General features: G+C 37.4%; 3 protein-coding genes across 4 annotated transcripts; 2 read left to right on the top strand and 1 right to left on the bottom strand.

Moving 5' to 3' along the window:
- The first annotated feature begins 3,744 nt into the window (after positions 1-3,744).
- Positions 3,745-6,320, top strand: LOC137741797 (squamosa promoter-binding-like protein 4). Its single transcript, XM_068481517.2, has 2 exons — positions 3,745-4,665; positions 5,828-6,320. Exons 1-2 carry the CDS (start codon positions 4,307-4,309, stop codon positions 6,036-6,038), a joined length of 570 nt encoding a protein of 189 aa, XP_068337618.2. The 5' UTR covers positions 3,745-4,306; the 3' UTR covers positions 6,039-6,320.
- Positions 6,321-7,843: 1,523 nt separating this feature from the next.
- LOC137741796 (Protein phosphatase 2C family protein) lies at positions 7,844-10,360 on the bottom strand. Of its 2 annotated transcripts, none has more exons than XM_068481515.2 (6): positions 10,159-10,360; positions 10,020-10,075; positions 9,116-9,361; positions 8,684-8,960; positions 8,270-8,424; positions 7,844-8,168 (listed from the first exon to the last, which is right to left on the bottom strand). In XM_068481515.2, the coding sequence occupies exons 2-6, from the start codon at positions 10,050-10,052 to the stop codon at positions 8,031-8,033; spliced, it is 849 nt and encodes a 282-aa protein (XP_068337616.2). In that variant the 5' UTR covers positions 10,053-10,075; positions 10,159-10,360; the 3' UTR covers positions 7,844-8,030. The 2 variants fall into 2 exon arrangements, with proteins under 2 accessions (XP_068337616.2, XP_068337615.2); XM_068481514.2 differs by having other exon boundaries at positions 10,169-10,327.
- Positions 10,361-14,543: 4,183 nt separating this feature from the next.
- LOC148693230 (uncharacterized) lies at positions 14,544-15,443 on the top strand. Its single transcript, XM_088680398.1, has one exon. It carries the CDS (start codon positions 14,558-14,560, stop codon positions 15,332-15,334), a length of 777 nt encoding a protein of 258 aa, XP_088536524.1. The 5' UTR covers positions 14,544-14,557; the 3' UTR covers positions 15,335-15,443.
- The last annotated feature ends 7,902 nt before the right edge of the window (positions 15,444-23,345 follow it).

Here is a 23,345-nt window from a genome sequence, read left to right on the forward strand (position 1 = left end):
TTGGGTTGGGTTTCAACATGGGTTTGGGCTTGAAAGCACGGCCTAAAGGTTTGGGCCAAAGGGCCTGGGTTTTTGGGTTTAGGTCGTTTCGCCCTGGTTTCGACGGAAGGGGAGGTCGGAGATTCCTGAGCTCCGTTCAACACCTATTCTCAAACCTAGGGTGTGACCTAGCTATCAAAATGAAGCTTAGGAGGAAAGGAAGAGATTCATACCTATATAATGTCGTGTGATGACTGGAGTTGGCCGGAGTTTGGCTCGAAAGCCATAGGGCTCGTCGAAGGAGTTTTCAGGGTTTCCTAGGCTTCATAGAGAGAGAGAGAGAGAGAGAGAGAGAGACTCGACACCGGGGGGGCATGGTGGTGTCGTCATCGCCATTTCTCAATTTTGGGAGGGGGAGATACGGGTAGAGTGAGGGGATAAAGGGGTAAAATAGTCATTTCATAATTCCGTTAAAATGCACATATACATAATTTGGGACGGGGTTTCACACCTACTTTACCTCGGATATCCTCATTCTTAATCATATCCTTTTTCGTGTGCCCACACATCCAACGAAGCATTCTCATCTCCGCTAAAATCATTTTTTGCACATGTTTATGCTTGACCTCCCAATATTCCATGGCATAAAGCATTGCTGGCCTTATTGCCATCCTATTAAATTTTCCTTGAGCTTCAATGACACATGACATACGCACAACACACCCAATACACTCTTCTACTTCATCCATCTCACTTGCATTCTATGGTTGAGATGTGAAAGGTGTGGGAATCCGATGCTTAGTCTATTTCTTGGCCATTAAGGATCGAGGAAAGATGATGAAAAAGAGGAGATAGAAAAGCATTTTGGGCGAAAGATCCAATCCTTCAATTTTAGTGCGTGCGGGAAAGGGACTGAATATGCATCACCAAATTTATCATGCTCTGAAGAATTATATATGCACATATGAACACGATATGATTTACATGTCAAGCCAAAACCTTGGGACCAGCCGAATCAAGATTGGTTGACCTCCCTTTTCATCAACCTTCATTTTCTTCACAGGTTGGAAAGGCTCCTTTCCAGCACGATAACATTCAAACTTTTCGCAAACTCAAATTTTATGTTTTGTTCATGCTAGTTACTGTAAGTTTTTTGCCAATTGGAGGGAGAGAGGGATTCAAACTTGAAATCTATCCTCATATTCCATAGGTTTCCTCTGAGAACGGTATAGTGTTTGTGTCCAAACTAGTAATGTTTTTAAACTGAGAGCCAGTACGTTTAGTCCACTAGATGAGTAAGATGCGTAAAGCAAACACTTAACTTTGCGGTGATATATTTATTGGGGAGTTAGAAATGAGGCTTGGTTGGGTTAGAAGTAACGTTTAGGGTTCAAGATCGAAATCTGAATCTCATTCCTCGGGTTTAATATAAAAAGAAAGTACGTCAAATTACCGATTTTATATAACTTTGTGTATATCTCTTTCATCACATAGCTGAGTCACGCGGTACTCTTGTCTTGTATGCTAGCAATAGATCTTTTAGTCTTATTTTGAATTTGTTAGTTTAACTCCTCAATGAAGAATGATCTGATAAAGGCCTTATGCTTTCATGTTCATGATAAAGAGAGAATCCAGGAACTAAAGAGCACCGGGACCAAGACCCAACTCAAAGTTGGGAGTGATTGGCACAATATTGTGGCGAAAATTACTTGGTGTGACACATGGATTCTTACTGGCTAGAGAACGGGAGAGGCGACGCGGAAGTCAGAGAGGTGAATGTTTGATGAAGCTAGCTTGGACCAGTGTACGTGGCATAATGCTTTAATCATGTATGGCAAGCGACTATAAATGGACCACAGTCACCTTAAGTCTTAGGTCATGTTAAGTGATTAAATGGTCTTTAAATTGAAAATGATTTATTTTAGAGATGATTTATAGATGATGGTAAAGAGAATTGCCGGTTTCAATTATAATGTTTGTACAATCAAATGATGTCACGTTAGAGAGAGGACTTTCCTCCTTATTAATTGAGGGAAGTATTATATCCCTAATTTGAAATCTGCAGAATAGATTGGTAATGCTACATATGTATCACTAATGACATTGTTGATCATATCTCTCACACAAAGAACCTAAACTTCAAGGTGGATCCACTAAACCTACCGGGATATATTATCGATCAGTAATATGATTAAGAAACTGCTATTTACACTTCAAGAGCATTCATTGACTTACTCATGATTAAAAAGAGTGCAAAATGAGGTTTTTATATTGGAAATAACATCTTCCTATAACGACATATATGATGGCATGGACAAATTGCAAAGGAACCCAAAGCATTATTGCATACCAGTTGGAAGTAGAATTGTTATTCGCCTGCTTTCTTCACTTTTGCATGTGTTTTGAAAGATCAAACTAGCTAGAATGAATGTTTAGGTCCACAAAGGTACGGATCCCATGACTTATTGAACGCTTGCATCAACCATTGGGTACTTTCGTACTATGACCATGTGAATGCAGGGGTCATGTCGATTTTTCTTGCTAATATCTGCATATGTATGTACCTGTGTTCCTCCATAACACATCCAAGGTCCCGTGAGCTTGTACCATCCACATGCCATGAGCTATTTACTAATACAAAACATCAACAAAATGGGGAACTATTAAGTCACCGAACTATAACAAAAAAAATATAACTAATGCAACATTCTCGATAAAACGCAGAAATTTTGACAATGAAAAGCGAATGGTCACACTTATACGTCCTATTTTGCTAAAGTTTTGCATAGATGTTTCTCAAAGGAAAATCTAAACTAGATGAATAAGATCATTAAACCTAATAACAAGCGGCCCCAACCATTAGTGTATGTTGGAAAATTTTCTATAACGTGGTTATGGTTATGATGAGGGATGAGATTTTTTCAGAGCACATACATTATTAATTACGTTATTTTTCAAACTTAATTGCCCACACAACTTGTGTGCAAAAGGGATGCAAATTACACTGGTGGATACAATGAAGTCTAACCTTGCAACTATTGTTTGTCAAAGTTTTGCATTCTTGAAACAAATACCAAATACTCGATACGAACACTCAAATATTCAAGAATAAAATCTACATGAACTTTTATATTTGTTGATTTGATTTTCAATAAAATGGTGGAGAGAATTGGAAAAGCTTTCTCTACATCATTTGTATAGGATGCTTAGAAATATGAGTGAATGAAGTCAATGGCGATTCTAATTAAAATTCGTCCTTTATTTATAAAGGTTTTGGTATCCCTTTATGAAATAGTTTGGCAACCATTCAACTCCAAATAAGTCTTAGATTACACCCCTTCGGTATCACTGAATCATCTCCTTTTCCATTTGAATTTGATTTTAACCTTCTAAACCATGTTTTGAAGTAACTATACGTATGTATTCACATTATAATCTAGGGACATAATACATATAATTATCTCTTGAGAAAACAGTGGATAAAAATGAAATCGACTTTACCCTGGAAGCTGTATATATATATACTGTAAATTCTGCATCCAATAAAGCATAGGGTAAAGTAGAGAGTGGCAGACAAAGCATTCACTTTAGATTAAAGATCACTGTAATTCAAAGTTCTCGTACTGCATGCAAATTTACTCATCCTGCGTACCGTACTACGTGAATTTAATTAAAGCATGAGCTACTGCCCTTCTTCTTACGTACTCACTTGTAAATGAACTGTCCCCTCTCAATCAATGACACTTAACTTCAGCAATGCAACGACCCCTACAGGCTCTTATGCTCTTTCACTCATCTCTGCATGTTATTGTTAATTAATCATCTCAGAAAGCAAAACTCAATTATATACATTATGATCGATCATACTCTTTTGTCACCAAATCACCATGTAGTAAGCTCCTTTTGAACGGATGATCATTTTTGAGATACATGACAAACATTGATTTGCCGGATGAGACCATTGAGACTACGAATAGGTTGCAAGAGAAAGTCTCTCGTTCTGATCAACATTAACTGTTCTTATATTTCACACACTGATACAAATTAAGCTCAGAAGCTTTCAAATCCTAATTTTTAAGTGCTCTTTTGTTATATATTCACTGGTTCATTCAAAATTCTGCCACCTTATACGGTATCGACACGTGCAGAACACAAAAGAACGGAGCTTGTGTTTGTGGTCCTCTTCCACTTTTTCACCTATTAATTCCTTACACTTTATCCACCTTGATAACTCCACCCAGTTTCCCCCCTTCTTAATAATGCTCAACCATTCTCCATTTCCACCAAAACCTCAATTGTAAATTCTGATACGTAGACTTCCTTAACAATGGAGGGCAAAAACTTTGAAGGAAGGCAAACATGGAAAGAGAAATCGAAGAAAGATGTTGAGGAAGTAGAGGATGACTACTCGGACGAAGAAGACACCAGTGGCGGTGGTGGAGGGTTGATGCTGAGATTTGAAGAAAATGAGAGGCAGAAGAAAGCTGCTGCAGCTGGAAGAAGAGGATCTGGTGGTGGAGGTGGAGGTGGTGTTTCACAGCCATCTTGTCAAGCGGAAAGGTGCGGGGTTGATTTGGTTGATGCAAAGAGGTACCACCGCCGGCATAAGGTTTGTGAGTTTCATTCGAAGGCAGCTGTTGTGATTGTTTCCGGGACTCGACAGCGGTTTTGTCAGCAATGCAGCAGGTCTAATTGCATCCCATTTTTCCTGTTCTTTTTCCTTTCTTTCACTTGCTTCCTTGCATTTTTCTGCTTCTGTATGATTTAGGACTTGTTAGCAGAATGGTGATCTCTGCTTAATTTTTATGGAATAAAATTTCGGTTTTATACCCTCAGAAAGCAAAAACTCCATCCATATAATTAGGGTTTTGACTAACTCTGGGGAATTAAACTCGAAAAAATATATTCCTTTAACACTAACACTTATAATTAAGGATTTATATTCCACTTCAGATCATGAGGACCCTTAGAAACATGGGGTTTACAGCTATGTAACAAATTTTTGAAGCAGATTATTCCTTGATTTTTGTTTATTCCTGAAAGCATCTTTCCATGGAGTCAAATAGATCAGACTTAACCATGTAAGCTGGAATATTAAATAACTTTTACTTGACTGGTATTGTTAAGTGTGTCAACACGTTAATTAATTTAGTCAAATGCAGCAACGGTTCATGCCGAATCATGCTAGGTATATAACTGGTACAAGCTTTTCTTAATTTCTTAAATTTGGAGATGAGGTAAATTATTAAGGTGCAGAATATTAATGAATATCTGCTTAATTAGCATAACGTGTGAGCCAGTCACTGAACATTTTCATTCCTTTGCTTGTCCATTAGTTAATCAACCCACACTAGCTGAACTTGCTAGGGCCAATGCTATTACCTCTGAACTTCAATTGCAGAATTTTTGGATACCCTTAATTAATCTACGTAAGTGATTTCTAGATACCTCTTTTCTCTTCTTGCATTCTAACCTTTATATTGAATAAATTAAAGGAGAATCAAGAGGCAATGTGCCAAAGAAAAAAAGTCGGTGTGCTAAAATCATTTCTCGGTTGGTTTGGTATTGCTGTGCTTTGAAAAAAAAAAAAACTGTTTATGTTGTGCTGTGAGAATAAACTCATTTTTGCTGTTTCACATTTTCAGATATTTTTCATCCAAAACTGTGAAAATAATCTGTTTTTAAGTATTTACCAAACACATTTTTTAGCTCAACTTTTTTTGATACCCACTTTTTATAAAAACACCTCAATACCAAACCAATACTTAATATAATCCTCCATAACGTAGTACTCTTACATACCACCATGTTTTAGAACTTTTCATTATTATGGGGCTGCACTGCACAGGTTCCATGAGCTAATCGAATTTGATGAAGCAAAGAGAAGCTGTCGCCGGCGTCTGGCAGGACACAATGAGCGACGCCGCAAGAGCTCAGGCGAACCTTATGGAGAAAGCTCGAGCCGGAGAGGGGTTGGTCACCAATACAACGAAAGTCAGACTAGATATCAGATCACGCCCCCAGGAAACTCTTCCTCCAAGCGTTGCCAGATCAGATAAGGCCATGCATCGATAAGGCCATGCATCTTGTGATCTGCTCTCTACATGCTCCCTCTCTTCTGTCATCCATGGCTTTATAGAACCTCTAAGTATGATTGTTCTAGTTAAGCTATTTATTTGTCTACCTAGCTACCTACAACCTTATGTTGGTGCGCTTTGCCATTACATATGTAAGCTTCTAAAGCTATGGTGTATGGTTATGTAGTTTCGACTTGTGTTAAACTAATGCTTAACACTATTCTGGATGTTTCAATAAGACAATTGGGAATGTTTATGTAGGAAGCACCTATGATATTGACAATACAAAAACGCATGTGCTCATAACTACTTATTATAAGCACAACAAAATCTCTACTGAAAGATCAAGTGTTTTTTGGAAAAGCACTTGAGAAGCACTATTGACAAACACCTCAAAAAAATTTAATAGGACAAGTATAATTTGTTCGATGAATATCAAACAGGTACTAGACTATGTGTGATGGAATGTTTTTATAGGAAGCACTTATGCCTACAAAGTCACAATACATAATTAAGCGCATGTGCTCATAAGTGCATATCCTTGAACCACTTTATTATAAGCACAACAAAACCTTCACTGAATGGCCAAGTGCTTTATGAAAAAGTATTTTTGAAAAAATAATTTTTCGAGTAGCGCCTCAAAAATGTTATTAGTGCATCTAGTTATTTTTGTCAAACGCCTCCAAAAACGATTTTTAGGCATGTAAACAGTGTCCAACAAGTTGACAAATCAAAAGTTAGACCAATTAAGGCAATTATTCACCCCTAGTTTTCTGTTGAACATGATTGAACAAAAAATAATGAATTAAAATGTACAACATGGCTTTCACCATGAATGAAGGTTTTGACAATAAGATGCTGAAAACGACTGCATATTATGGATAATACGACCAACTGCAATATGCTTTTGCTGGTCATATATTACTAGGACTAATTATGACGCCTTATCTCAGATATTTTCCATACCAATCGGCAACCTAGCTTTCTGACGTTCATATATTTTCCCATCTTGTTAAGGGTCATCTTCCTTAGCTGTCTTTTTGTCTGCAAATATAAGCCTTTAGCTTTTCTTTTGTTTGTGATAGCCATCCATATTATCTTTGTCACCATGTCAAATATTTTCTTCATGATATTTTTGAAAACTTCGACGGAGTGATAAGTCTTCAATCTTCAAATTGAAAGTAGGAAAAGCTGCCAAAATATGACATTTTCACAAGGGTAGTGTTTTTCACACCTATTTTTATCTCCCACACCCCTTTGATAATTTTTATCAATTGATTTTCTTTAATTCATTCTATCCGACGACCGGAGATTGAGAAATGGTGTGTAAGAGGTAAAAATATGAATGTAGATAGCACTACCCTTTAACAAAGCAGAGTAACTATCGCACTCTTCTTTTCACCTTATGCACACCGCTCTTTAATTTTGTCCATTGATTCACCTCTAGTAATTCAATCTAATAGTAGATAAATCATAATAGAATGCAAACCATCTATTGATAAGCACGTCCACTTATAAATTAGAGATCTTTGATCCGATTTTCACGTGTAATAAGTTCAATACTAATTCATTTTGACTGTCTATTATGTGACCTCCAACCTTTCTTGTAAATATCTCGCTGCAAAACAAAGAAAAAAGTAGAGACAATGAAAGGCACTAATTAAGGGACACTAAAAACATGTTTTATTTCCTGTTCATTGCCCCATAAGTGAAAAAGTTGCATTTTGATTGAAGATTTTTAAAAGATTCTGTCTGCATACAGTCAAATTCAGAAAGTGTCGACCACGTTTGCCAAGACCCTTGTTCTAGCATTATATGAAATCCTCAACGACAGCAATGTTCAAAGAGTATCAACATGGAAGGGGTACAAGAAATTGAAGCACACTTGAATGCCGTAGGTGTTTATCAATACAACATACCTAATAAATCTTTTAAGAGAAAAAGGTAAATTACATGACAACGAGAAATATGCATTCACCGAAATCTTACGACTATACAGGAAATATCATCGGAGCTCCTCCTCTTGACGGCCTCTTCAGTAAGGTGCTTTGCCGCTGCCCGCGCATCCTTTATTTGTATGATAGAATCCACAACTTCTTGGTTCGTCATCACCTGACATCAAATTGCATAAACAAATTTCAAGTCCAATTCTTTGCCATTTAATTGCAATGGCAGTAAGTAGATATAGTTGCATAATTTCAACATAAGCCAACCTTCCATAGTCCGTCGCTTGCCAAGACAACGAACTCTGTGGTATCATCTACTAAATCCACCATCACATAAGGTTCAGAACTGAGATGTTTCTTCAAGCTCTTGTCACCAAATGCTCTTGCTACCGCCAACTGCCCATCGACCCGTGGGACGTCCCCTGAATTCATCAGAATCATAAATTTAATACTACGATAAAAAAAGATTGATGCGATGAGAATGACGAGAACTGGAGAACTATAAATTGATAAGGCTTTAGGATCAATCGCTGCTCATAAATCACAAAGCAAAGCTAGTATACTGAATGAGTGAACAACAAATCCCGTCAAACTCAAACAATTTAAATGGTACTCAAAAACAGAATATATTTTTCGTGTCGTTTCTAAACACATTAGTTTGTATTATCAGAAACTTCTCACCTGGAAAGTTTGATACGAAACCACCTCTGTTCTCGATATCTTCTCTTTCTGTGCTAGGCTCGTGATCAACGGATAATTGTTTAGCTACACCATTCTTGCAGACAATAGCTCGAGAATCCCCAACATTGGCTACCACCAGCTTCTGGCAGTCAATTAAAATGGCCGTAACTGCTGTTGAACCTCCCTTGCCCAAATCAACTGCCCTCTCCAGAATGTTAGCATCTGTTACACGATAGGCTCTTTCGACTGCCTTCTTGGGTTCTGTCCAGAAATCAGGCTGAGGAGAGGAGAAAACAAGGACCAAAAGTATAAGGACGTTGAAATTTGATATGTAACAACGTTTAAGTGCAAGAGCTTCTATCAAACAACAACAACAAAATCAAAGCACATAAAAAACCTAACATAATACCAAACAAGTACGTAATACATTACCTCCTTCAAAATATTCTTAAAGAGATTAGATTGCAAGTACTCAGGAATTTCATGGCTCAAATGGCCATCAAATATTGCAAATAGTCCAAGCTCGTGGTCATCGATGTTCTTAAATTGCGCAACAACATAGTCTTCCATAGGATGATGCGCTTTTCCCTTTACCAAATGGAATCCATGTGTTATATGATGCGACATCTTGCTCTTTCCCTTTCCAGAGTCAGGGTCTGATGAACCTAAAACTTTCTCCTGCAACAAAAAAAGAAAACTCCCATTTAGATACTCCACCGGAAAAATTAAACAAACGATATCAGGGAATTCATTTCTAACATGCAACCAGCAACACTATGCTGAAAAGAAATCTCCTTAAATAATCATATTACCCATAAAGCATCAAAAGATTATCTAAATTAGCTTTAACTAGTCCAACAGGGAGAGAAAATTCTCCTATTTCTTCATCGATTTTTTATTTCACTAAAAGCTTCTGCTGCATTTTAATCTTCCCACCCATAAACCCCAACTAGTAAAAGGAAAAAAGGAAGAATGGTTTAATAAAAAAGAAAAAAAAGAAAAGGGTTTTCCTCTGCCACCATCCATAAACCCTGAGGGATATCAAGGAGGAACAGTAGAGTTACAGATCTAAAATTGCAATTCTGAATAAATAACACAAACAACTACAATTTAGAGACATGGGTTTTTGTTAATAACACACATAACACAAGGATCTGCAACAATTTCTCTATATGGTGTGGATGGAAATTAAATTTGCAGATCAGGAAGATATTAAGAACAAGCCAGAAAAGTCAACTGATGAACAGAGGAGTGAGGCAATTGAAAAACGGATTGAAACACATTAAAGCAGATACATGGAGGAGTAGAGATACTGTTATATGTAGCAAAAACATACCTTCATCTTAAGAAGGATTTCTCTGCCGGTCATGGCTGTCCTGATGTGAAGTTTATCTGTTTAAAAAAATAAAATTTGAAAAATGAAAATTTGGTATTGGAAACACAGTGGCCAAGAAAAAGAGGAAGAGAGACAAAACCCAGAGTCACCGAGACGATGAGAGAGAGAGCGGGGAGAGAGACAGAGAGAGGGAAGTGAGAAGAGTTGAGGATGAGGATGAAGGATGCGTTGACACGCCCTCTGGTCTCTGTTTTCCAGCCTTTCTCTTCCAATTCTATGCCGCGTTCCTTGCATTAATCAAAGACGCGTTCGCGCCGCGACTTGTCTTTTTTTGTAATTGTAATTCTTTTTAACTTTCAAAACAAGGATATTTCTACTCCAAAGTCCAAACAAAACGGAAAGAAAGAGCGTTTGAACTCGAAACTCAGTACGTTAACAAAAAATTAACCATCGTCAGATCAATTAGTGATTCAATTTATTAAAATCTGCATGTCATTTAGTCTTACAGTTTAATAGTATTTCTCTTTACTTGTAAGTGAGAGATTTTAAATTCAAATCTCGTAGATAAAATTCAATACCAATTTATTCTCTAACCGAATATATTTTTGTATTTGAAAAAAAAAAAAAAAAAAAAAAAAAAAAAGAGATTTTAATCTTATTTAATGCTAAGTTTATCTCAAGGTGTATGTCAATTGGATACATTGCATGCAATTGCGTAGTATAATGTGTCAAAAAAAATATGTAATAAGGATAACATCAGGAGCGCTTAGGCGTTAACTAGTAACTTAATACAATTAACCTTTTTATCTAAGTTCACTTCCACAATATCCTTCATAATTTGAGTCGATCACTTTTTAAGTTATCATGAAAGATTGATGTAGCAAAAAGTCATTTGAACGGAATGACATTTAGCCCTCTGATGCTGACGTTATAAATCAAAGAACATAGTGTTGTCAGTAAACAATGAAAAGTTCATAATATGACTAAAGAGCTAACAACTTCCGATTTGAGTGAATTTTCACTAAATCTATGAATTATGACCTAAAATGAAAATTTTAGATTACGACAACTATTGTAAAGCGGTCTAAACAAATGGTTGGCGGGATTGTATCAAAAATTTATTGCATGCCATCAAATGTCTTAATAGATAGAGTGTTAAATTTTTAACCAAATATCACACATTCAAAACTTTCTTCTTTTAAATTATTGCAATGGTGTAGAATCTTTCCCCCTCTCTTTTACAAATAATAAAAAAAATAGAAATAAGAACGTAGGTGGGAGCAGGCGAAACAAGCAACAAGGACGCGTAAGTGGGTCGCGTGCAGGGATGACACGCGCACGTTAGGGTTAAATGGTATTTCACATATTTTAATAGGGTCAATATTGAGTTTTGAGTTTTATAATTGTTAGTCAGCATTGAATTTTTTTATTTTTTTATTACATCAATATTTTTACATTAAGAGGAGAGGGAGTTCGGTTAAATTACATAATGAACAACCTAATTTGGTATCGAATTCGCCATCCACGAATTTCAAATCTAAGATCTCCTACTTTCGTAATACTGAGAGGCCAGCATTGGATTTAATTGTACACTATTGACTTCCCTTAATCACACATATGAAGAACAAACGCATACCAAATATTATTTTAATCTCAGGGATGAAAATGAGGCCCAAGGCTTGAGGTCCGAATTCTAGTTTGGGCTCAACATCTTGGACTTGAGTCCAAGTCCCCCTTGGCCCATGTTCAAGGTCTCAATAGGCCCAATAAGATAGGGTTCTCATCCACAATCAAATCCCGAACTTCAAGTAGGATTTATTCAGTCCAAACTCAGTTTTTTAGTCTTGCGAAAATTCTATGGCGTTTTTTAGTATTCTATATTCTGAAATTTTTAACGTCGGTTAAAAATCTTATAGATATTAAGATTTATGTTACTTGAAACTTGAATTATATAGATTTTGGTAAATATAGTAGCTCACTCGTACATAAGTAAAACATTCGTTTTTTTTATTCAGTTTTTCATTTTTTCAGTTTTTCGAACCTACCGCCAAATTAAGCATATGAATGGTTGGGACTTGGGAGTGAGAGTCAGCCATGAACCTTTGAACCTTTGAACCTTTAGACTTTGAATTCAATTCATATCCCCAACAGGCCCTAGCATTGTACATGGGCCACACTATAGCCCAATGTATTGACACAGAACCTCCCCTAGGCACCCCTGCATAAACATCCATCAAATAAAGTCCAAGCCATTGAATTTTGCTTAAAAACATCGCGTCCAAAGTCCATACTATGGCTCCAATTAGCTAGGTCATCAAGCATACACACACACACACACACACACACACACACACACACATATATGCTTTAGCTTGCACTCCTTTATCTGTTTCGTGGTAAATTGTCTACTAAGAGAATATTTTTTTTTTTAACACAAACATATATATACTTGTATATAGAGGTGGCAAATCAATTCATTGGATTGTTAAATGATACACAAACTTTTCGTCTGCCTAAACATTCTTATTTAATCTTGTATATAGAGGTGGCAAATCAACTTATTGGGTTATTAAATAAATACCACTAGCTTATAATCCAGCTCAACTGATTTTAGATGTGTAGTTTCTTTCATCCCTACTCTTTGAAGGAAGTTGAGGTTCCACCATAAAATCAATTGGTAGTATGGAAAGCAACTCAATTACTTATAAGTACATGCGAGGTCCCTCCTTTCTCCGATGTGGGATTGATACTATTAACACGTCCCCTCACGTGTAGTGAAACTTTTAAGCTTAGTGCGTGAATGACACAAATTGGAACGTGGAGCACATATGGCCATTGAGCTTCACAAACCGAACAACTTACTCTGATACCATAGAAGAAGTATATTAGCCAACCTCTTTTAAAATTCTTGATTTCGCTCTACCTATCATAACTATACTTGTATACATGTTTATGTTTGTGTGCAACTATGCTTGCATGTATAGACATACACAAGAACAAGTATTTTATCACTTTGAAACAAACTAAACCTTCGATTTATCATAATCCTAACTCATTTTTTCATACTTTCTCGTTACTTCGGCTAACTCAATCAACCTTGTGTCAACAAAGGCAAAATTACTCAGCAAGGAAGACCACGGACCTACCACACAACATAATTAGAGTATCATCCAAGGAAGTGTATAACTTAATCGACATTGTTTTGTGTTTGTGTGTTGTGTGAGTGTGGTGGGTGGAAAGAGGACTGACTAAATCTGGCTGACCTGCGGTCCCCAATAGCATGATCAGCTGAAATGGACCCATGGGGTCTCCACAGGAAACCCTAATAGGAGACCACAGAATTTTCCAAGAACCACTTGTCTCCATGTTTTGCGAGTAATCAAAGTGTTTGATCAAATATTATAAAAACTTGCGCTCCCTTTGTGAGAGGAAGGGTACTTTGCTTCCACAACAGAAAGGAAGCTTCAAGCCATTGTGTTGCTGATTCCATCATTGCTTGGTTTTGTAACAGCTCAGACAACCCAATATGCTTGTTATTATGTCTCCTGATCACAACTCTCACTTTCTGCTTTCAGATGTGGAAGGAGTATTTTTGGGGGGCTGCACCAAATTTTTACAAAAACAAAAACAAAAGCTAGTGGACAAAAGATTAAAGGGATCCACTGGATTATGAATAAACAAACAAGGGTTTGAGAGTATTTATTTCTGTATTTCAAAGATTTTATATGATCTTATGCCAAAATACAAGATCATCAAAGGATTTCAATCCACACACCTCTTGATTAAATATATAAACAAGTTACTTCTCAGCTTTCCATTTGTCATTACGTTTTAACTTGTTTAAATCTTAATTTGTATGTAAATAATAGTGTTACATGTATCACATTTGCTTATCACAAATTATAGATAATGAAAACCATATGAATTCCACTTGCTAGTGAATGAATATAATATGAAAAATCATTTTTGTAAACCTATTTTCTCTTCCTGCACTCTTCTTGTTATTTTTATCTCTCGATTCTCTTTTGATTTATTCAGTCCCACTGTTAAAAAGAAGATATAAGTGCAAAAACATTTATGTGTATTCGATACATCATGTCAATGTAGTAATTTAGGTTACCATGCTCATATACAAGGACATGATAGCCATTTATGAATTGATTTATGCTTGGATTGCAATTTATCATAGTTAGACTACCAATGTTTTGGTCACTTGGACTAAATGTGGGGCATTCTACAATGTGGGTTTTGTTTGACTGAAAAGTGTTAAGCCTCACAACATTTATGATTTCCTTTGGAGTATCCCACACTATGAGAGTGAGTGTTATGGCAACCCCACCCTAGTATTGAATTTAACATTTTGAGTTGGCAAGTAGGATTTCATGATTCACATCACTACAAGTCTATCCATCCCACCCAATAGAGGGTTAAGATCACTCCATGTGTCTCACCCATATCAAAAGAAATCCCAAATTCCCTCACTTGTTTCCCTACCCCTCCATTAAAACCCCTCTTATAAATATACATACCTATACCCCATGCAAATACACCAGCCTCCCCCTCAAAAAAACCAACCATCCATGGAAAATCGAAGAAAAAATAGCTCCTCCGGCGACACATTCTCCTTCCCTAGCACTCCGGTCCATGACCAAGACTCCGACTTCGAGTTTGGGTGCATCACCCCGGACTCAGCCTCCAGCACCGATCCCTGCAAAGACTCCCCCGCAGACCATTTGTTCCTCAATGGGAGGCTCTTGCCACATGCCTTCCCATTTCAACCTATTAGCAACGGCTTTATGGTTGTCGATAATAGTTCTCGCAGAACAAGCCGGACAAGCAGCATTAGCAGCAAGGACTCTCTCATGTCGTCGAGAAGCAATAGCACCAACAGTAGGAGTAGCAGTTGTAGCAGCAGTGCTAGGACAAGCTCAAGTGATAACTCTGAGAGAAAGTTGTATCACTCCAAATTATCATCCGATAGACACAAAGGCAACAAACCTAATAACAATATTTCAAGTCATCAAGTTTATGGGAATTCTCAGAGGTGGCAATTCATAACGGCCGTGCCCGTGCCAGCTTCGTTAAGCCGTGATAATTCTCGGAAGAAAGTGATCAAAGTGGATCAGCTTGAAAGGAAAGAGAAATCCGTTAAAGCGAAGAAAAAAAGGCAGGTGAAGACGGTGGTGTCCCGGCGGAGATTTTTATTTGGCCGGAGGTTTTTCCGGTGGCTTGTTTCGACTTGCAAAAAGTGTCACGCAATGGAGCCATCCAAGAAAAGTACTAATGATAATGTAATTAATCTGGAAATTAGCTAAAGTGAATTGTGAAGTTACATTAATTGATGATTTTTATATGTTAATTTACTGAGTTTTGTAATTTTTTTAAGATCAATGTGAGGTCAGGATTTTGAAGTTTGTTTACATATATATATATATATATATATATATATATGTCAGGTTTTGAAAGAATAGAATTGGCTTTAGCTTTAGCTTTGGCTTTTGATTGCTTTGAACTTTGAAGAAAAGCAAAAGGTAATTATATATGCTGGGAACGTAAACTAGAAAAAGAAAACTTGGCGCTTGTTCATAATGATTCTTCACAATATGCGTTTAATAACATTCCAGAGCAAACGTTAATCTTAAGTTGAAGTTGTTATCCTAATCAGATATATCTAAAAGCAAAGGCTTCAACAACTCAAGTTTGAGCTCTTTCATTCCATAGTTGTAAGAGGTCATAATCTTATTTCTTTTGACATTGTAGATAGTCGTTGTCATTGTCTGAAATGTAACGCAATTTGGGTAAACTTGTTAACTCTTGGTCTTGTGATTGTGTTGTTTTTTCTTTATTTCCGACTTGAATTAGTATTTGTTCAATTATAAAGACACGACTAAAAATTTAAGTTAGCAAAGTTAATTATAGCCTAGTATTGAATGTATCCAAATCAAACGTCAAATCACGTAATATACGTTTAAAAATATATTTTCCCTAGCATTTTCTACTACATCTGACTTTTTTTTTTAGGATCGATGATGAATAAGCTTCAACTGGCTTTGCTAACTTGAATTTTAGTTGTTACGTTAGATCATTGGCTACAAATTTATCAGAAATTTCTAACACATGATTGTAGTTAGCTTATCAAATGAATTAAATTTGATTGAACATACAAGTTAAATCAAATAATTATTATAACTTTTTATATAGGAGGAATTGAATTATGGACTATTCTAATCATAACTCGTTACTCTTCTCTCATCACTTGTTCGAAATCCTTCTAAAGTTTAAATTATGGGATTTGTTGCTAAAATAGTCCATAAGATTGGTATAACTCCTTACTTTGGTCTCTGACATTGAAAATCAATAGAAGTGGTTCCTGAGTTTGTCTACCGTAAGTCTTTTGGTCATTTCATAAAAAATCTATCATTATCCTCGTTAAATTGTCATGTGAATGACCACGTGACCACCATTTTAAGTGTGTTTTTTGTCAAACAAACCCCTCCACTTAACGAGGATAGTAACAGATTTTTCACGTAATGACCAAAATAATTTACGGTGAACAAACTCGAGGACCACGTCTATCAATTTTTATTGTTACAGATCGTGGAGACTTATGCCAATTTCAAATATCATTTTATCTATAAAAAACCTAAATTATGTATCAGTTTGCATTAAAGGTCAATTGTTCAAGAGGGCAGGGGCACAACCCAAAACTGTTTATGCGATTGAAAATGTTTTAATCCAAGCCCCACTCATATGATTCAAAAGTCGAGTTGGGTTTTGACTTGACCAAATCAAGTTGAACATGGTCTACATAGTTTTGTGGAAGGAGTTTTTGTTCGGACCCAGCGACATGCTCAGTTGACAGTTCACTCAACAAAACATGGAAACATCCATTTGATCCCTTAAAAGTATTTTGAAAACTAGAAAACTGAAAATAAACGATCATCGATCCACTTAGTACCACCGTCTAGTGGTATTTCTCTCAACTTATAAATGGAATGTCTTAAATTCAAATGAAAAATTTAATACCAAATTATGGTTGGTTAATTATGCGCCTTAACCCAATCTCTCACCCTTTAGAGTAAATACATTGATGTATAAAAAATAAAAAATAAAATGGGTTAATTAAACAAACACCCCCTAAGGTTTTTTATGTTTTCACAAAACCCCCTCAGGTTCTCAACATATCACAAATACCCCTTGACTTTTAAAATCATTTCATCAGCCACCCTCCATGACAAAAAAAACCTAGCAGTCATGACATAAGTTATGAAAATACAAAAATACCCTTACGAAAATCATTTCATCAACCTCCCTTCATTTTTCTTCTTCTTCCCGGGTTCCCCTCCCTCTGTTCTTCCCCCTCCTTCCCACAAATCCCAAAACCCAATTCCTCCGCCGGCCACCATGAACCACCACCACCACCAGGTTCCATCCAACCGCCCAAAACAAGATTCTTCTCCCCCTGCATCTTCTTCTGGCTATCGCAGGATCTCCCTCCCTCTTCTCCCACAAATCGCAAAAATCAATGTTCTGTTTCTCTTTTAATTGGATTTCGAATATTTTAGCCTAGACAGTAAATAATTGCATCTTGCCGTTAATTCATTGCATGGTGTCTGCCTAAAAAAACTGCTGCATTGGTGAATAAACATAGGAGATTAAGACTACATCATGGTTATTAGGTGTTATAATCCAGCAGTCTTGTTTATGATTGCTTTGTATTCTTCCTGTTTCAGCTATCTTTGTCATATTGTCTTTTACTATGCTGACTATTGATGAAATCATTTATAGGAGATTATTCCAATTCTTAACCGGTAGACAAGAACATTCAGTCCTCCAGTGCTTGCAGTTCTAGTCTTTGCTTCTGTGGCATTATTTTCCACCGTACTTTTACCATCGTCACCTTCTATGTGGGTGGCTGGCATGACTTTCGGTTATGGCTATGGATTTCTTCTAATCATATCAGCAGCAGCTGTGGGTGTATCACTTCCATTTTTCGTTGGCAGAAGAAGATGTAGGGAGAGAAGAGTCTTGTTTTGGGTGGTTGGATGGAACCTGGTGGTGGTGGTGGTTCATGGTGGCCGGCAGAGGAATTGGGTTTCGGGATTTGTGGGAAGGAGGGGGAAGAACAGAGGGAGGGAACCTGGGAAGAAGAAGAAAAATGAAGGGACGTTGATGAAATGATTTTTGTAAGGGTATTTTGTATTTTCATAACTTATGTCATGACTGTTGGGATTTTTTTTGTCATGGAGGGAGGTTGATGAAATGATTTTAAAACGACAAGGAGTGTTTGTGATATGTTGAGAACCTGAGGGGTTCTGTGAAAACACAAAGAAGGTGTTTATGTAATTAATCCAAAAAAAAAATTGAACAAACACCCGACATTGCCGAACCACAATAATCTAACATCCATCTATGTCGTCATTATAGTCTTGCCATTAGCGTCGATGAGGGAGTTTCCAAAATGAGTTGAGGCCAATGTCAGCGATTGGGTCCAAATAAAAACTTTGTTTTTCGTATTTGTAGTTAAGTAGATGATTTGTTATCATTTAGTATTATGGTCCAATAATATTATTTTTTACTTATAAGTATTAACTTTTTTAGTATAAAAATATGATTTTTTGTTCAAATAAACAATACTGGGAGCTTTTCGTTAAAGTTCCCTATAAAAAAATGTAGATAGTCTTACTACTAGTTGTGTATTGTGGTTGTATTTTGGATCAACCATAAACCCATTTTGGATATGATGTACTTGTACAAACCAAGTCCATTGTGGTTAGATGTGGATGCAACCTTGCAGTAGTTGAAGGATGTGATTATGTTGATTTTTGTTTTTTTCCTAGTACAAGCAATATACGGGAAAGAGAGATCAAAACTTGAACTAACGACCAACACTTCAATCGAAAAGGGGTTTTGCATGATATTCAGTACTATATAGGGAACAAACTGATACCATATAAACCAAAGCATGCACTAACTATATAGATATACATGTATACTCAAATCCAAATTATTTAGGGAAATACCTTAAATATGATATTTTTTTAATCTTGGGACAGAAATAAGACAAATCAGTCATACACTAGCCAAGTACACCATGCATAAAACCGAAATTAGTAAAATACCCACATATAAATACTAAAATCATCAGCACATTACATCACTTTTCTAATTTGGAAGAGAGGGATGTGGAGAGAGCTCTATGAGCTTTGGGTTTCTGGGTTGAGCCCAGATCTCTAAGCTCAGATTTCAAAGAGATGGAAGTCCAAGAGAGTGAGAAGAGTGAGCTGGGTTTTGGGTTGACCACGTACCTCTGATTTCGAACAAAAGGATGCAAGAGAGAGATGAGAGGAGTGAGCTGGGTTTTATACCATATTTTATGTTTTGGCCGAAAAGTTCCATTTTTTTCGGGCAACTGATAGGAGCATTTTTATGTGACTTAATTGGCTTGTTCTCATGCATTTATGTTGTTTTTCCTTAGTTAGTTTAGTGTTTAAAGTCATTTTCGTGCAATTTCAGGTTTTAGTGTCAAAGTATGCAAAAAGAAGCAATTTGGAGCATTCTAGAGCATTTTTGGGCCAAGATTGGATCGTGCAAGCATGGAGGCATGAGGATGGACGAATTTGAAGGCTTGAATTCAGTTAGGGAGCTGCAAGGGGGCCTAAAAACCTTATTTCTAGAAGGCTTTATCTATTCACACATGGTGCCTAATTTCTGTATTGGAAGAACAAGCCGTCCTAGCTTGTCACTAGCCGTCCTAGCTTGTCTCCTAGCCGTCCTAGCTTGTCTCCTAGCCGTCCTAGCTTGTCACTAGCCGTCCTACCTTGTCTCCTAGCCGTCCTACCTTGTCTCCTAGCCGTCCTACCTTGTCTCCTAGTCGTCCTAGCTTGTCACTAGCCGTCCTAGCTTGTCACTAGCCGTCCTAGCTTGTCTCCTAGCCGTCCTACCTTGTCTCCTAGCCTTCCTAGCTTGTCACTAGCCGTCCTACCTTGTCCAAGCTACACACATATATCCTTTAAGTGTTTCAAAACCTTTCCTAGCCCTATAAATAAGGGTTTGCAGCAAGGCACTAGGGGAATCACTCATTCACCCAATTTTCGTCCATTCATCTAGCCACACCACTCTCCACATCCTAAAATCCTAGAAACACAATTCCAACCAAACACTACACCTTGCCGTGCCTATCCTCCATCCAATTCCATAATCCCTGATCCTAAAACACATCCCAACCATCCCATCCACCTTTGTGCCGTAGCAAGGAGAAAGAAGGAAGGACTCTTGGATGCTCAAGCTTCGTCGTTGGTGCATTCTAGGTGTAATTCGTTTTATGATTTCAATGTTTAATTTATTTTCCTTTCATTTTGCTATGAACATGAGTGGCTAAACCCCTATTGGTTAGGGGTGATTTCGAAGCCATAACTATGTGTGCAAGTTGATTTGATAAATTCCAGTTATGAGTTCTTGAATCGTGAATGCAATTGGCTTAACTGTGCGAGTAATAACGTATTTGTGTTTGTTAATTAGGGGTCGACACTTAATTGGCTTGCATGAATATGATGCTAGAATATAAGTTTGTTTCACATAATTGGCACACACTTATATGCACAAGTAGTGAAGATTGCTAGTCACAATCGCGTTAAGTTCAATTCCTAGCATAAGTGTCATGATGTCATAGTCACAAGTGCTTTGTTAATGCTTATAGTTTTCATTGAACGTAATGATCTTTGATTGTATCTTTATTATGATGTCATGTAAGGAACTTTTGAAGAATGCTTTGGGTTGTCGTATGATGTCATCCAATTCAATAACACAAGGAAAACTTGAGAATTAACTAGTGATGTCACGGTTAATTTGGGGCATTGTCATTCATAATTCTATGAAGGAATAACTGGAAATCGAGTCATTTGCATACTTGTCATGTGTGGAGAAAGAACCCCTAACTAGTCCATCATCCATTAAAAACCCCAAAAACGTTTCAAGATCAGTTTTACTTTGCAATCTGTTTTCTCAACTTTAATTTCGTCCAAATCAAATCCCCCTTTACTTTGAAGTCTCAATTTAGTTAGAAATTGTTTTGGTTCATGTTTTTAAGTGTTTTGAGTCATGTTTTCAACCAATTTCGTCCAAATTAGTGTAGGTGCTCAAAACTGCCCAGAAAGTGGTTTTTAGGCAGTTTTGAGTCTTCTAGTTGCTGTTTTGAGTTTTTGTTTTGTTTTAGTGTTTTAACTTTGGTTTTTCATTCTTTGAGTCCAAATTAGTGTTTTTAACTTTGTTTTGGACTTCTTAGGTCAGTTTTCAAGAGTTTAGCAATCCCTCCTAATCCCCGGTTTTGAACGATCCCTACTTACATACTTTGCTACAATTGTCAGAAGAGGGTTTAATTTGTGTGCTTAATATATTTTGCATCAAATTTTTGGCGCCGTTGCCGGGGATTAGCAACTTTGCTAAATCCCTTGGATTGTTTTTGTTTCATTTATTTCACTTTGTTTCTGATTTTGTTTTAGTTTCTGACCTATTTTTGTTTCTTGTTTTTTTTTAGGTACTAGTGCATGACGCGGAGTTCTCAAACTGTGCATGCACATATCTTAGACTTTAACGACGATTTTGAACGTGATTTGAGAAGAAAGAGGAGGCATCCCAAACATAGTGAACCTAGTTCAAGTTCAGAGGCCGAATCTGAGTTTGAAGAAGTGGAAGAAGAAGTTATGGCAGCGGACAATCGGACCATTAAAGAGCTTTCGGCCTCAGGGTTGGCCAATGCCGCACCATTATGCATTCAATACCCCGCGGCTGCCCAAGGCAAGACCGATGAATTCGAGTTGAAGTCAAGCTTGTTGCACCACATTCCTAAATACCATGGGCTTTCCATGGAAGATCCAAACAAGCATCTTAAAGAGTTTGAAGTAGTTTGTTCAAGCATGACTCCCGTCAATGTTGACGGAAGTATTTTGAAGATGAAAGCTTTTCCGTTCTCTTTAATGGATAAAGCTAAGGATTGGTTATACGAGTTGGCTCCTGGCACTGTCACTTCATGGGAGAGTATGAAAAGAGCGTTTTTGGAGAAGTTTTTCCCAACTTCTCGCATCATTCTTCTTCGTAAAAAAATAAGTGGAATTCAACAAGATGAAGGTGAGTCTTTTCCTGCATACTATGAACGTTTTAAATCACTTGTTGCTTCTTGTCCACAGCATCAGATGAAGGAGGAGCTACTTTTGCAATACTTCTACGAGGGCCTCCTACCATTAGAACGTCAAATGCTCGATGCCTCGGCAGGTGGAGCATTAGTGGACAAAACACCTATGGCTGCCAAGACCTTGATTTCTAATCGAGCGTTGAACGATCAACAATACGAAGGAGTAGGCCAAAGAGGACCCCCACGGCAACATGTTCATGAGGTAAGTTCTACTTCTGACATTAATTCACAATTGGCTAATCTTACTTCTATTGTGTCTCAGTTGGCCGAGGGCATGAAGATGCAAGGACCAATTGTATGTGGCGTATGTTCTATGCATGGACATGCCTCTGAAAAATGTCCACAGTTGATTGAAAATGGTGGATGGGAAAGCGCCAATGCAATTGGGTTTCAAGGCCAAAACCAACCAAGGAACGATCCTTATTCCAACACATATAATCCCGGTTGGAGAGACCACCCAAATTTCAAATGGAGGGAGCCCCAACAATCTCAAAACCAAGGAGGCTTTAGGCAACAACCCCCTGGGTTCTTTCCCAAAACCTACGGCCCACCCCAAAATCAAGCCCAATCTGGCCCAAGTGCCTCAGGTACGTCCCTTGACAATGATGCACTTCTTAAGATACTAACTAAGTTGTCTAATGGGCAGGACGATCAAGCTAAGGCTATGCAAAACCAAGACAAAAGGGTGGATCAATTGGAGAAACAAATGGGGCAAATTGCCGAGTTTATGGGGCAGTTTCGTGAACAAGGAAAGCTCCCTAGTTCCACCGTTCCAAATCCAAAGGGAAGCTTCGAAAGTGCAAAGGCCATAACCTTGAGAAGTGGAGAAGAGATTGGGGCAGATCCTACACCATCACAATCAGGTCCCAAAGGTGATGAAAACTTGCAAATTGAAGAGGAAGAATCAAGCAAACCCACGGCAAAGGTGGGAGAGTCTTTGCCGCAAGTTCCTAGTGCCCCAAAACTGTCTAATTCGGCCAAAAAGGGTAAGAATGTGTCAAATTCAGTTTCTACTAATGCTTTTCCTTCGAATGCTCCTTTTCCTAGTAGGTTTATGCAAACAAGGAAGGAAGAAGCTGAAAAGGACATCCTTGAGACATTTAGGAAAGTTCAAGTGAACATACCCTTGTTGGATG

The sequence above is a fragment of the Pyrus communis genome, chromosome 11 (assembly GCF_041283825.1).
Source record: "Pyrus communis isolate YQ-2024b chromosome 11, ASM4128382v1, whole genome shotgun sequence".
In the NCBI taxonomy this organism is placed as follows: Eukaryota; Viridiplantae; Streptophyta; class Magnoliopsida; order Rosales; family Rosaceae; genus Pyrus; species Pyrus communis.

Coding starts and splice junctions, on each gene's coding strand:
- LOC137741797 (XM_068481517.2), top strand. CDS start 4,307: ATGGAGGGCAAAAACTTTGAAGGAAGGCAAACATGGAAAGAGAAATCG. Junction 4,666..5,827: donor TTTTGTCAGCAATGCAGCAG/GTCTAATTGCAT, acceptor TGCACTGCACAG/GTTCCATGAGCTAATCGAAT.
- LOC137741796 (XM_068481514.2), bottom strand. CDS start 10,313: ATGCAAGGAACGCGGCATAGAATTGGAAGAGAAAGGCTGGAAAACAGA. Junction 8,961..9,115: donor TTAAGAATATTTTGAAGGAG/GTAATGTATTAC, acceptor TCCTCTCCTCAG/CCTGATTTCTGGACAGAACC. Junction 8,169..8,269: donor CAAGCGACGGACTATGGAAG/GTTGGCTTATGT, acceptor ATTTGATGTCAG/GTGATGACGAACCAAGAAGT.
- LOC148693230 (XM_088680398.1), top strand. CDS start 14,558: ATGCAAATACACCAGCCTCCCCCTCAAAAAAACCAACCATCCATGGAA.